Genomic DNA, 13,321 nt, shown 5'->3' on the forward strand with positions numbered 1-13,321 from the left:
TCACTCCGCCTCAGTGGATGTGCATGGAAGGGCATTTTGGACCAGAGTACTTGCATCCAGCCCTGGATCTACAGTCAAGACATACCCACAGCACATCACAGATAAAGACATGTTGCATTCAAGGCCTGGTGCTGGGAACACCAGCACCCAAAATACCCCTGACCGCACCCAGAGCCCACAAAGCAAATACTCAAAGCATGACTTAGCTCCTGCCTTCCTCCCAGAAGTAAAACCTGGCTTGCTTATTGCTCTGAAGCCAGTGGCTGATGTACTCACAGGCAGAGCACTGACTGCTGATGAGCAAAGTCATCAGTCATTTAAAGGCGAGAGACCTCAGGACCACCTCTGAAATCCACATTCACCCAGACTAGGCATGCATATTACTTGGCACTCTCAACTTTGATGCTTAACATTTTTTTTTAAAGGAAAAAAATAAATCTCACATCCCTATACATCTTTGCTTTACACTGTAAATTCTCCCTGTAATAGAGCTATACAGAAGAAAATTATAAGTCACATGTTCCTTTGGAAGACAGTGGCATATCCTTGTAGCAGGAGTCATAACTTTTAATTCTCCTCAACAATGAGTTTCTGTGAACTAGCAGCGCAGCAGAAAGCAATCACAGACAGTTTCATTATGGCTGTCAGTTGATTATCCAAATTATAGCTCAGAGAAGAGGGCAGCCTTTTTATTATCATCATTGCTGTACAATTAGAAAATGCTGATGAAGCTCCATAAGAGCAGAAATTGTCTTTTTTTGTTGGCATTTTTCATTTTTATAAGCATTCTCTTGGGCAACGTCTTAGTTTGATTTGACACACAATGGGGAATGGGTACATAAGTGGGAAGGGAGTAGATAAAAAGGAGAAAATGGGGCAGCTCTTCATTTCAGTTAATCTATCAACTCTCATAGCCTGGTTCAGGTTTTGCCACTCCTCCAGATGTATCTAATTCTTAGAGCCTGGCTGTAAATAACACTGTATTTGCTACACTGGGGACACATAAAATCCAATTAAGAGCCAGGTAGACATCTGTTGGCTTGCTCTGTGCTTCTGTTTCCTTTTTGTTTTTTATGAATATGTAGCAGAACAACCAGAGCAGGATTAAATATGGGGTAAATGCAAGTGCAGTCGATAGGTTTGTTACTCATTTCTTCAGTAAAGGATGAGAGTGCAGTGCTTTATGTGCATACAGCACATAAACAGAACATGTGTCTGCACAGGATTTACCGTGCCAAACCCCACAGACAAAAAAGGAAGGGTTTCCTGGCCCGAAGAAAATGCTTTTGTAGTTAAAAAATTCTTAATTTATTAAAAATCACTTTACCTTTTATCCATGTGCAGAAGTGTCCATGAAGCTCCACCATGCTAGACAGGTCTGCTTGGGAGCATATCTAACCCCTGCTCCTGGCTCCAGCCCAGAGGATTCAGGCATGGACTGGCAATATGTGTCCTCACAGACATACCTTCCACCCACTGAGGAGTTTTCAGCTGGGATGCAGTGGTTCCTGGTAGAAGCAGAAAGTAAAAGGTGATAAATATTTCTGTATTTGGTTCTTTCACTGTTGACTGTCAGCGTACACTGTTTACCTGGACAAATTGCTTTTGTGAAGGATACCATGACTTTTAAAAGACTTTAGAAAAGGACTAAGTGAGTTTCCTTTGTAAAGACTGGCTGTTGCCCTTGCCCTTGTTAGAGGACTCAGCAGACTTTTGCAAAGAGCTTTTCAGCCCAGGCTTTGGGCAGGGACAAAGCCAGAGAGCACTGATCTCGCTCTTGGCTTTGCTGGCACCAAAGCAGGGCAGGAACCTCCTGCCCCTCTTGTCACAGGATCAGCACATCACCCCTTGGCCCTCGACCCTTCTTGCTTGAAGCAGCAAATCCTGCACTGCTGACAAGTCTCCAGCTCCCAGGAAGGGAGCAGGGGGGGCCCAGTGCAGGTGACTCCGGTGTCCCGGTGCTGGTGGGCAGCCTGCCAGTCACCCCAGCTGGAGGCTGTGCTGGCTCAGGCATTGCTCAAATTAGCACTGACCCCTGATAACAAACTGCTTGAGTGAGGGGGTGCTGAGGACCATAAGGTGGTTTGCAGCAGCACAAGACTGTGCCTTACTGCCTGTCAGGAGGGCAGGAACAGACATCACTTCTGGCACCAGGTGCAGCCCCCAGGCAGCACCAGCAGAGCAGACCACTGCAGACTGGTACAAAAGGATATCAGTGTTTGCCCACACTGAGGACACGCCTGCATGCTGCACCGAGGCAGGTGTGCTTCTGCTTCCACCCCTGGCAAGTGTTTGCCTTCCCACCTGAGAGCTGCAGCTCCAGGCTGCCTGTGCTGCAAACCCCAGCACCAAGACTGACCTCGTGCAAAGCACCTGGAGCAGGGGGCTCCTGAATTAGACCAAGGCTCTTGCTGCACTGCAGCCTGGAGGGACCTGACAGGCAGGGAGACAGAGGGACTCTTGGCCCTTTGCAAGTAGGCAGAGCAGAGTGAGAATCACTGCCAGCATTTGCAGAGGGACCCTGGCACCCAAATCCTACTGAATCCAACAGCAGCAGGGGTGAACATGTCTCATGTGCCCAGATGAGTTAAAGGCTGTGGCCTGGGGACAGGAATTCAAATTTAAATCATTTGAATGCTTTTCACCATGCCTTGCTGAAATTCCCTTAAAAATCCTAGCTTACATCAATACAATTTGGTTTTATATACACCTGTGCAATTACACACCTTAGCATATTGCAGGAAAACAAAACCATGCCAAACTGTAGCCATATCCAAAAAGCTACATGGAACTTGAAAACTTCTGAGTGAATTAACCCAAAACTTAATTTCTAACAGTGACACAGACTTCAGCAACACCCAACTAACACAAGTGCTGCAGTTTGAAAAATGCCACCAGAAGTTCGGGTAAGACCAAAGTAAAATCAGGAAGAGTGGCTGCACGTAAGACTAATCTTGCCAAACTCATCACTTATTAATTAACTGTACTTGTACATATAAGTGCACATAAAATGTATGCAATAAGCTTTCTTTCATCTCCCCAGGCACTGGGAACCTTCCCACGAGCCACAGTTGGAATACCGAAGGGGTGTTCCTGTCCTGAGGTGCCACTACCACAGCATGCAGAGGCAGGATCAGAGCCCTGGCCCAGAGCTGCAGGAGGGTTGGTGGTGATGAGGATGGGCCTCTGCCATGGCACAGCCATGGCTGGTCTTCAAATCTCTTTGCTGTGACTCATAACGCTGAGATAAAGAGGAATCAGTGAAGTTCCTTACATCTAATTTTCTTGGGGGGTATAGTGCAGCCTGACACATCTGAAACCTTTCAGATATGTAGTTTTTGAAACACAGCACATTATACTTTCTTTTTCTTTTTCTCTCTAAAGAAAACAGTCTCCATAGTGAAGTTGACATGATAAATTAGTATGGCCCTGGCAAAGCCCTCACTCTTCATTTGGCAAATACTTATTTATGGACTTTCAATTTGTGGCTTATGTAACAACAGGGTGAGTGACTTTCAAAAAAAGCTCTGCCATGTATTGACCTGATACAGCCTAATGGGTCCTTCAGAGCAATTAGGATTTATTGTGTTAGCGTCTATTGTGTATAGAGACCATTTTAAAAACATGTGTTATTTACCCAGAAAGCAGTAATGACTGTTTAAATACAGTGAGATTGTTTCTTAAACTCTAGCTGCTCTATACATTGCAAAGAAGTTCCTCCAAATGTTTTTCAGTTAAATACTTTGCTCCAGTGGGATTTCCAAGCTGGATTATTGTATGGCACATATATCTGTATGCCTATAGCTGTAAATGAACCGAGCTCTCAGGAAAGCTGCAAAATGAGCAGCCTTGAAGCATGGCATCTGAAATGTTTTTCTTAACCAAGGGGCCAGTGCTTGCCACTCTAGTGGTCTGAGAAGCTCAGGCCTTTTCCTAACTTAGAGAGCAAAGCATTTCCCATGAAGCCAACAAGTTTTGCCCTGTCTGATCTGAAAGTCCAGCAAAAGTGACCTTATGAGCCACGAAGCTGTGGTTTGCATCCTAGCACATCTAACCCTCTACCATGCACGTGAGGTGGGGCCATCAGCACTTCCCTGGAGGCTCCTGGGGGCCAGCATGCAAGAACACAAGTGCTGGTTTCTGAAGACCAGTGCAGCTGTGAGAAGCCAAACCCCTGGCCAGGCCCCTCAGCAGGCCTGAAGGAGCCCAGCTTTGCAGCCCAGCAAAGATCAGCACTGGCTTAACCAGCTCTGACTCTGACCACAGAGTAAAACAAACCCCCAGCTCATCCAGGGGAGCCATCAAGTGCCTCTATGAAACAATAAAAATATAGACTAATTACTGCTTGGTTCATCTTCAGACCAATGGTGTTTTAATCAGCACTATCTCAAAAACAGTTCTTTCCTTTTCTGCCTTTTTCCTGCCTCCTCCTTTGCTGTGTGAAGCCTTCAGGGTGAAACTGCTCAAAGCAGTTCTTTGACAAAATGCTTTGCCTGCCCTGCTTCAGATCACAGCCTTTGGAGACTTGTTTCTATCTGCTTGTTTTACACCAAAATTGACTTATTATCTGTTATAGCTGCAGAGACAGAAGTACTAAGTAGTTTCTTTATTCCAGCAAAAAGAGGGACAGGTTTTTGTCTGAAAAATTTGTGGCAAGTATTTCAGAGTTAGGATGCAAGTTTGTCATGGCCAGTCCTCTGGAGAACAGTCAGGCAGCCTAGACTGAAGCTGGCTATAACTTATGATTTCTGTTTTGGGGGAAATTCCAACATTAAAAAACAAATGTAAAACACACCAGTTTGTTCCTAACAGGGCAAGCTGCCCATACTTCTGAGCAATCCTGCAGCACCAGGAAAAGCTAGAAGGCTTCCTCTCAAAACATGGAGAATTCCTAGAAGCCCCCTGCTCAGGAAAGCCTTAGGAGCAAAGGATGGGGGAGGACCTGGATTGGGGGAGATGAAAATCCTGGAGAGATGGATCTTGCTGGCCAACTGGGCAGACATCAGGCAGGAATCTTCCTGGTGAGCATTTGTCTCTTAGGTCCTGCCCAATTTTCAGAGAAAGTTGGTCAGTGAACACGGATACGTTTCCAAGAAATTTTCTGTCTCTGCCAAACTGACACTTTACAAAGAAACTGCTCTCAGTATGAGCATCTGCAGTTATGGGTGGTCTCTGCTGGCCTTAAAATTCTATGAATTGGTGCAAAACATATGATAATAACTGTTGCTGTTAAAAGCAACTTCAGCCTGTGTTCAGAATAGTTCGAGTTCAGTCTGTCTTTTCCTGAAAATACGGAGTTTATTTAAAATAGATGTCAAACATGGAAGCCAGTTTGACTGCATTTCTTCACTAACAACTCAGGATGCTGTGATCGAGACCTTCCAGATGCAGTGATTCTGGACTCTCTTGAGGCAACCTTAAGGGATTATTATTTCCAGAAACTGGACTCCTTTACAAGATTCCATATTGCTCACTTAAGATCAGAAGCAATCAAAAATTATACATTTGAAAGCTTTATCCTGTATGTGTACTTATGTACATTACCCTAGAAGGAGAACATTCGCATACATTTTGTGTTTCTATGAACAGAAAAGTATCAAAGCCAGAGACCTCCTGAAACAATGTCTTCTACCTGACCTTATAGGCATTCTTGCTAAGATCAGGCACTTCAGATTTCCCTATCTGCTTTTGACATCCTTGAAGTGCTTGACACAGAGCTAGAGAATATCAGAACTAAGATTTAGTGAGTCATGTCATTCACATCACGTGAATGAAACTCTGTTGAAATACAGATTTAAATCCCTGCACAATCAACATTTATTGGACACAATAAAAAGAGCCAGAAACAGATGAGAAGGCAATTAGCACTAGCTCGAACTACACACATTTTGATTACTTCCTTCTGCAAGTCATTCATGGCACAGTATAATACACAGGTCAAAGTGATTTTGGAAAGGATGTTGCTAGCAACCTCCCATTCAGGTATTAGTCAGATGTGAAGGATTAACACATGCAAGTGACATTTATGTGCTGTAGTGGAATGGAAACAGGGAGCAGAGTCTGCAGCAGGAGCCAGAATGGTCTTTTTCCAGCTCAAGGCTGAGTGGTTGATTTGCCAGCTCTCTGTGGCCATAAGGGCAGGGACTAATGTTAACAGAATTGAAGCAATCCAGGAAATTTGTTGGGCAAAAGAAGGAATCCATTCTTTGAATCCTGCACCCCACTGCCATGTACAGCAACACTGAGCATACAATTATGTTATTCAGCTTGGGTATGAGCTGGTGATGCAAGAAAGTGCTCCAAAATATTCCACAAGTGCTAGCATAGAGTTGCCAAAAATATTGATGACAAGGTTGTGTAGTCCTCTTACAAGGCTTTTTCTTTACCAAACTGATACAATCAAACTGATTTTGTAAAAACAACAAGCTGACACAAAAGGCAGCACAATAGCTGCAAAGATGGTGCTCATGTAGGTCAGCATCTTCCTTATGGCATGGAAAGATTGAAGTAGCTTGGTTCAGCTTTTAGCTCAGAAAAGTCTGTCTGACTGCAGGAGAATTCATGCTGGATGTGCTGGTGAATTAACTGTCCCACTATTTGTGACAAAGGGGAAGCTGAGCCCTTCTCCATGTCTCCTTCAGGCTGGCAGTGCCAGACCCCAACCATTACACCATCACGAGGCAGACAGGATTCTACTGGGTGCACTCACAGAAATTCCTGTGCAAGCTTCCACCTGTGCCAGGAGCTGACTGTGCCTGCAGTTCAAACTGCTCTTGGGCTAAGCAGACAGGGAACACAAAAAACACAAGAAAGGAAAGGTAATTCTCCTTGATGCTGTTCCCCTCTCTGTTCCACTAGCACATGAGACTGAGAACTTCTGCTCTCTGCTGCAGGGAGGCAAGGCTGCACCTCCCTTCAGCCAGGGCCAGGCTTACAGCCCTGAAGACAAAATCCATCTTCTGGTAGATGAGCAGTCTGGAGGGAAACAAGGCAGATTCCTTACCTGGGCCAGCCAGCTGCACCCTGACAGGAGCAAACATCCCTCTTTCAGGGAGGAAGGGATAGAGCAAGGTAAGAAGACAGTGTAATCCTTTCAGCTGAGACTTTGCCAAGGATGTTGCTAATTAGCAGAGAGAGGATGTACTGTGGCTGGTGAGAGACAGACACGTTCTGTGTTGTGAGACAGTGCCTTCACCCAGCTCTATCTGTGAGACAGTGAGCTCCCTGATTGTGTTTGTACTGCAGGAGCCATCCCAGCAACACCAGCTGAGCCCTTGATGCCCGCTGTGCTGCCCACAGCCCCATATGAAACCCTTGATGGGATTGCAGACAGACAAAAAGTCTTGGTTGTAAATCTTATTTTCACACCAAACCTGTTTTGTATAGACACACAGAGTGGCTGTGACTTCCAGGTCATGGAAAAAGACTGCCACTGGAGCAGCATCTGTGTTTCCTAAGCTTACTTGGATATCTAGGAGATAGGAGAGTGTTGTACCTACCAGAGGAAACAGGGAGACATTTTGTGTGTATCTCACACACTGCAGTTTGGAAGCATTTCCAGCTGAGACTACTAAATTTGATCAGTTGGGGTCTGGTCTAACCACACTGAGCTTAATCTGCAAGAGCCCAGTTTAAACTTGTGGGACTGTGTGTGACTTGTGCTTGAGATGAGCACCTGTTCCAGCAGCCCTGTATTCAAGGAAACATACATCCACTAGCTAAGAAGAGCCAACCAACTAACCATCAGATCCCACATATTTCTTCCATAGATTATATTTAGATTCCGTGACAACATAAAAGGAATGATTCTTAATTTTGTGCCTCTGTGTACTTTCCATGGGGGCTAAGATGCTCTGAATTTCTCCTCATTACTTAACCACATTTATTTATGTAGGGTCAAACCTGCCTTGTGGCTCTTTTAATCTGGCATGTTCCCAAGACACAGCTAACTGTGTTGGACACATAGGCTCCTGACTAAACCTGGTACAAGAAGTTCAGGAGATGAGCTGAGACTGATAACAGCAGCAGCCTGATCTCTAAGGAAGTAGGGATTAAACATATTCAGCTGCACCCTAAGGCTGCTGCCTAAGACAATCCCAAGGTGTGCTGGGCCAAAATGTTCTTTAGGAACTTCTGCAGGTACTGATGAAGGCCTCAGTGTGACTGAGAGCTGGCACAGGTATGAGAGGTCTGAGGGGAGAGAGGTGGAGGTGAGTGCTGTTTGGACTGTGCAGACTTTTCAAAGGATGGCCAAGGTTTGGTCTTCAGCCTGAGCATATTCCTCACCTCTACTAAGCTGACTGAGGTGTTATCAGGCCTTTCCCTAAATAGATCACAAAAACCCGCGCAGGTGGTTATTTTATGAACAAAGGGCAGAAACAACAGAAGCAAAACAAGAGCAGTGGCCTGCAGGTCTCTGCTGGGGAAAGAGGGATAAGCAGCCGAGCCTCAAGGTGTGCCGTGGTGGGCTGCAGGGAGGGACGGGGCTGTGGAAAAGTCCTTGACATGGGCACGGTGCTGACTCCAAAACCATCCCCCTGCCCCGGCTGCAAAGTACCTCCTGTAACTGGCTCGGAGCTTTGGAGAATGAAATCCAGTTTACCTGCCACAAAGAAGAGCTCGGTGAGGCCTCCCCCGAGCCGGTGGGTGAAGGAGGGCTGCCAGTTCCCAGCCCCGGGCTGCCCCCCTCGCAGGCAGACCGGAGGGAAGGGGGAAGGGGCAGCTCTGGCAGTGAGCGCAGGAACAATTCACTGCAGAGCCACCGTGCGCTTTGCAGTTTGCCCACTAATTACTATTAAGCCCCGGTTCCTTTTTGTGTTCCAAGGGGCGTCTTCAATGTGGCACTGCTTCTTGGGCCTTTCATGCGGCTGGGCTAACCCCTGAATAGCGGGCTCCCCCGCCCCTCCTCGCTACCTCTCCCTTTTTCTTCCCCCCTTTTGCTTTTCTGATAGTATTTTCTGTCCATGTTGTGTAAGGCCCTAAATGAATCTTGACTGCCCCTACAGCCGACTGGAGACGCACAAAAGCGGCCCATTCCAGTGGCCACAGCGCCATTGTGTGCCCTAACAATGCACTAATTGGCGGCGACAATGGTGCGGCCGGGGAAGGAGCGGGGGCCGCGGGGGGGTGGCTGGAACACGGGACACGGGTCCTTTCCAATCGCTGAGGCGGCTCAAGGGAAAAAGAGAAGCGTGAGGAGCGAGAAACGCGCTCTGCCCCGCGTCTCTGCCGCGGGCACCTCGTCCGTGCCCGTCCCAGGCACCGCGCTCCAAGGGCTCCCCCCGCATTCCTACGTGGAAGTGTAAGGCCAAAAGTTGTACAGCTGGGCAGAGCAGGAGATGTGCAATCTGAAAGGGTCGTCACAGTTCCCCAGGCGGTCTCACCGTGCCAGAGGCTGGAGAACTCGTGTGATGAGGACAGCACTGAGATATTCATTCGAAAAGGTCACACACAGAGCCAAGATGCTGGTGCTGGGGCACTCTGCCCTGGGTACACGTGGGAGACTGCTCACCTCTTTCTAAACGGAGCTTAGCATAGCTGTATTTTGCACCAGGACAGTGGGATGCATGGACAGCGTGTCCTACAGCACTGTGCTGGGGTAGGTGCTGGTCCTGTGGAGCAGGAGCCTGTGGCACTGTTGGGAGTAGGGGAATGAAAGGGACAATAGGTGCCACGGGACTGAAGCTGCTTTTTGCCACTGTGACACCACCCAGGACTCAGGAGGGACTAACTCAGTCTCACACTGAAATATGGCAGGAATGAGCCCATGGACTTTGAAAGCTGTCCCAGTATGAAGTTAGGCCTGGAGTTTTAAAGCTGATGTGTGTGGCTGACAAGTGAGGGACAGATTTCAGCTCTATTCCTTAGCTTTTAGGATAAAAAATGAGACAGGAAATGGCATGGCCAATGCTTTTGAGAAAGACATTTGTAAGGCTCATCCAGTTGCGTTGGCTCAAAATTAATTCAGACAGTTGAGAGACAGGGGCTCAGATGCTGAAGTGCTCAACATCTACCCATCTGTTTTCCAAACAGCTCCTATCAGATCCCTCAGAGAACAGTGAAGACCAGCAGGTGTGGAGCACAGTGGTTCCTGACAGAGAAAGCAAGGCTGGCAGCAATACTGAAGTTTATGAAGGGCTCTGAAATATCTTCTGGGCAAAGATGTTCTCTTTTTTGAAGCTGTCTGACCTTTGAGAAGCATTGTCCACAGCAGAGTCAGGAAGCAGGTAATTCTCCTATCCCTCTCAGGACAGCTGTGGGACTGCTGTGGTGGGGGAGACTTCTTCTTTGATAAAGAATAATTACTTCCTGCATCTTCAAAGATGCAAGAAAACACTGTCCCATACAGTGGCATCTAAACAGGGAACAACTCCATAGGAACCATCTCTAGTGGAAGAGCAATACTTTTCTAGTAAGTTCCATGTATCAGCATGGCTTGGAGAAGCAATCTTGCCATAACCTCATGAAGGGCAGACACAACAAGCAGGAAGGACAAAGTGGAGCTACAGACCCATGGACAGGCAGGCACCGTGCCTGGATCTAAACTCCCTGGTGCTCTGACTGATTGGGACTGGCGTTTCAGTTTGGTCCACTACATATAAACACTAAACTCAGATGAGAAGTCTGGTCCTGCAGCCAAAACTGCTGAGGGGAAGCCTACTGTGAGCCCAGTGTGAATAGCAGAGTTGCAACAGCCTAGAGCTGGAAGTGTGCAGAGTCCAGGGCACACTGTGTAGAGACCCTGGGACACTGGACTCTTGCCCTTTTCACCACATGGCCGCATGGAGCACAGTAGTTCTCTTATTGTAATCTCTCAGATTTTATGGTTCAGCATTTCTATGAAAAACCAAAGGACATCCCTGCTGCCAGGAGGAACCCCAATCTCTTCACTTATTGCAAGGTGGATTTACAAGCTGTGTTAGCTCCTAGCATTTAGTGGCAGCAACATCCTCCCCGAGACAAAACCATTCGTTACCTGCTCTAAACATTGGAAATGTGCTTCTGCTTGCCCTCCCCTAGCAGGCCTCCACACAGCTCCTGCTGACAACTATGGAAACATTCCCATGGATTACCACAGATGCAGGAGGAGGGCCTTATATAGTGAGACTTCTCTGCCTCCCCTTTGCCCTAAGCCCTTCACAGAAGTACTTTATTGTTTTATGACAGTGCAGTTAACACTTGACATAAATCTCTAAGTGCAGCTAACAATGTTGATACTGTGTAAATACCTACAGTAGAGACCTGTATTTTATTATGCTTTTGCCCTCTTTTACCTGTTATCACCCAGGGTTAACTCTGTGCTAGATGCACTTGTATTTCACAAGGAACCTGCCAATTTTATACACTGCTACAGCTCCTGTCTTTAAATACTGAGAGCCCAGCTCTGGTTCCTTGACAAATTGCAGTTTTCATTGGAGCCAGCAGGTCTTGGATCTGCTTAAAGGATCAAACTTGCTGTCAGTCAAATCCAAAACAAGTGTCCTTCAGAAGTGCAGAGTCCAAGGCAGAACAGGACATTTTGCAATATGTACACAAGAAAGTATCCACCAATGTCACAAGCCACTGCGTGACAATGTCTGATGACAGGATGGTGCTGGCATCTGTTTTCCACCCTAGCCTTGCTTTCGTGGGCATTTGCACCCCTGCTCTCAGAAATCATTGCAGAGGAAGGTACAAACTGAGGGAAAGACACAGAATCACAGAATAAGCTGAGTTGGAAGGGACCCCCAAGAACTAGGGAGTTGAACCCCTGACCCTGCACAGCACCGTCCCCAGGAGTCACACCCTGTGCCTGAGAGCATTGTCCAAATGCTTCCTGAGCTCTGCCAGGCTTGCTGCTGGGAACACTTCCTTGGGGAGCCCATTCCAGTGCCCAAGCACCCTTTCCCTAATACCCAACCTAAATTTCTCCTGACACAATTTCAGGCCATTTCCTCTGGTCCTGTTGCTGGCACCACAGAGATCAGTGCCTGCCTCTCCTCTTCCCCTCACAAGAAGTTGTAACTGCAGTGAGGTCTCCCCTCAGTGTCCTCTTCCCCAGACTAAACAGACCCAACAACCTCAGCTGCTCCTCATATGGCTTCCCCTCAAGGCCCTTGGCCACCTTTGCTGCTCTCCTCTTGGATGCTTTCTAATAGCCTAACCTCTTGTATTGTGGTGCCCAAAACTGCACACTCCTTGTGTTTCATAACTTTGTTGCTGCACTTTAGGTATTTGCCTGCAGTGTCAGTCAGAAATGAGAATAATTTATAATCTTTAATGCTAGGAAAGCACTTTGGACTGAACTGCTCCATGCATGCTAATTACATCTATTACTTTCTTACATTGATTCAGTAATTTGCACTTTCTTATTTTTAAACAGTACCTAACTTTAATAATAATTCCTTCTTATTTACCTCTAAATGCATCATGATAAACACCTGAGAATTTTCAAGTAAATGAAAGTTCAGTCCTTTAACACAAGCTCTCATCTGACTTGTCTTGCTTTCCAGATGAGCCTCACATCTTCGTTTTTAATATCTACATGAATGCTAATGCCTTGAAAATAAATTATAGAAAATTGAAAGTCACTTACTATAAACAATGGACTGACTTTTTAAAAGCATGTTTGCAGCTTCAATGCCAAGTTTTATATTTGTCTATGCTTAAAATGGATGGAATTTACTCCTGCTTGCCTTGGAGACTTTTGTCTGGTTTTAACTGTGACACTTGATTATCTGAGATGCTTTTCACCACCTTCTCATAGTGGTAATACTCAGGCCTTTAAATGGGACCACTAGTTTGGAGAGTATTTAGTTAAACAAGAACTCTTTTAACAAGACAGTCCAGAGCTATGTACACACACTCCCAGAATATTTTCATTTGCCCTCAGCATGCTTTCACTGAAAAGGTACAGTAAGCCTCACAGCCAGAAGGGCCCCCTCAGTCCCTAAGGAAAGGAGGAGGTTGCTAGCTCCATTCTTTCAGAAAACCAGTCAACTTCACCTATTAACCCAAATATTCTTAATTTTGGTCTGAGAGCTAGAAGGGTAGCTGCTTTAAAATGAATTATCCCGACTTTAAAAGAAGAGCTAGAGCTTGGATTGGCATGCTCTTCCCAGGGCTCCACAGAGTCCCTGCTCTGCATGGATGCTGTTTCACAGCACCTCTTACAGGGTGAAGTGAGGAGGGGAGGTGGCAGTGAAAGGGGAAGGAGATGTCACAACAGGATTTGCTCACTTTGTAGAGCAAATAAGGAGGAAAAGAAGGTCTTGCACATGGTTTCCCTGTGCAGCTTGTGTGGTCCTGGTCAAACATTAACTCATTGCTTGTAGCTGATTTC

The 13,321-nt window shown here is 46.4% G+C and overlaps 1 protein-coding gene across 1 annotated transcript in view; it reads right to left on the reverse strand.

The window, feature by feature from the left end:
• Nucleotides 1-1,315: 1,315 nt before the first annotated feature.
• Nucleotides 1,316-13,321, reverse strand: part of PLEKHM3 (pleckstrin homology domain containing M3) — a 92,091-nt gene continuing 80,085 nt past the window's right edge. Inside the window, exon 9 of the mRNA XM_059853300.1 lies at nt 1,316-1,508. Coding sequence (XP_059709283.1) covers nt 1,331-1,508 — 178 coding nt within the window. The 3' untranslated portion in view covers nt 1,316-1,330. The remainder of the gene's footprint in view (nt 1,509-13,321) is intronic.

Source organism: Haemorhous mexicanus, chromosome 8 (assembly GCF_027477595.1).
Source record: "Haemorhous mexicanus isolate bHaeMex1 chromosome 8, bHaeMex1.pri, whole genome shotgun sequence".
NCBI lineage: Eukaryota > Metazoa > Chordata > Aves > Passeriformes > Fringillidae > Haemorhous > Haemorhous mexicanus.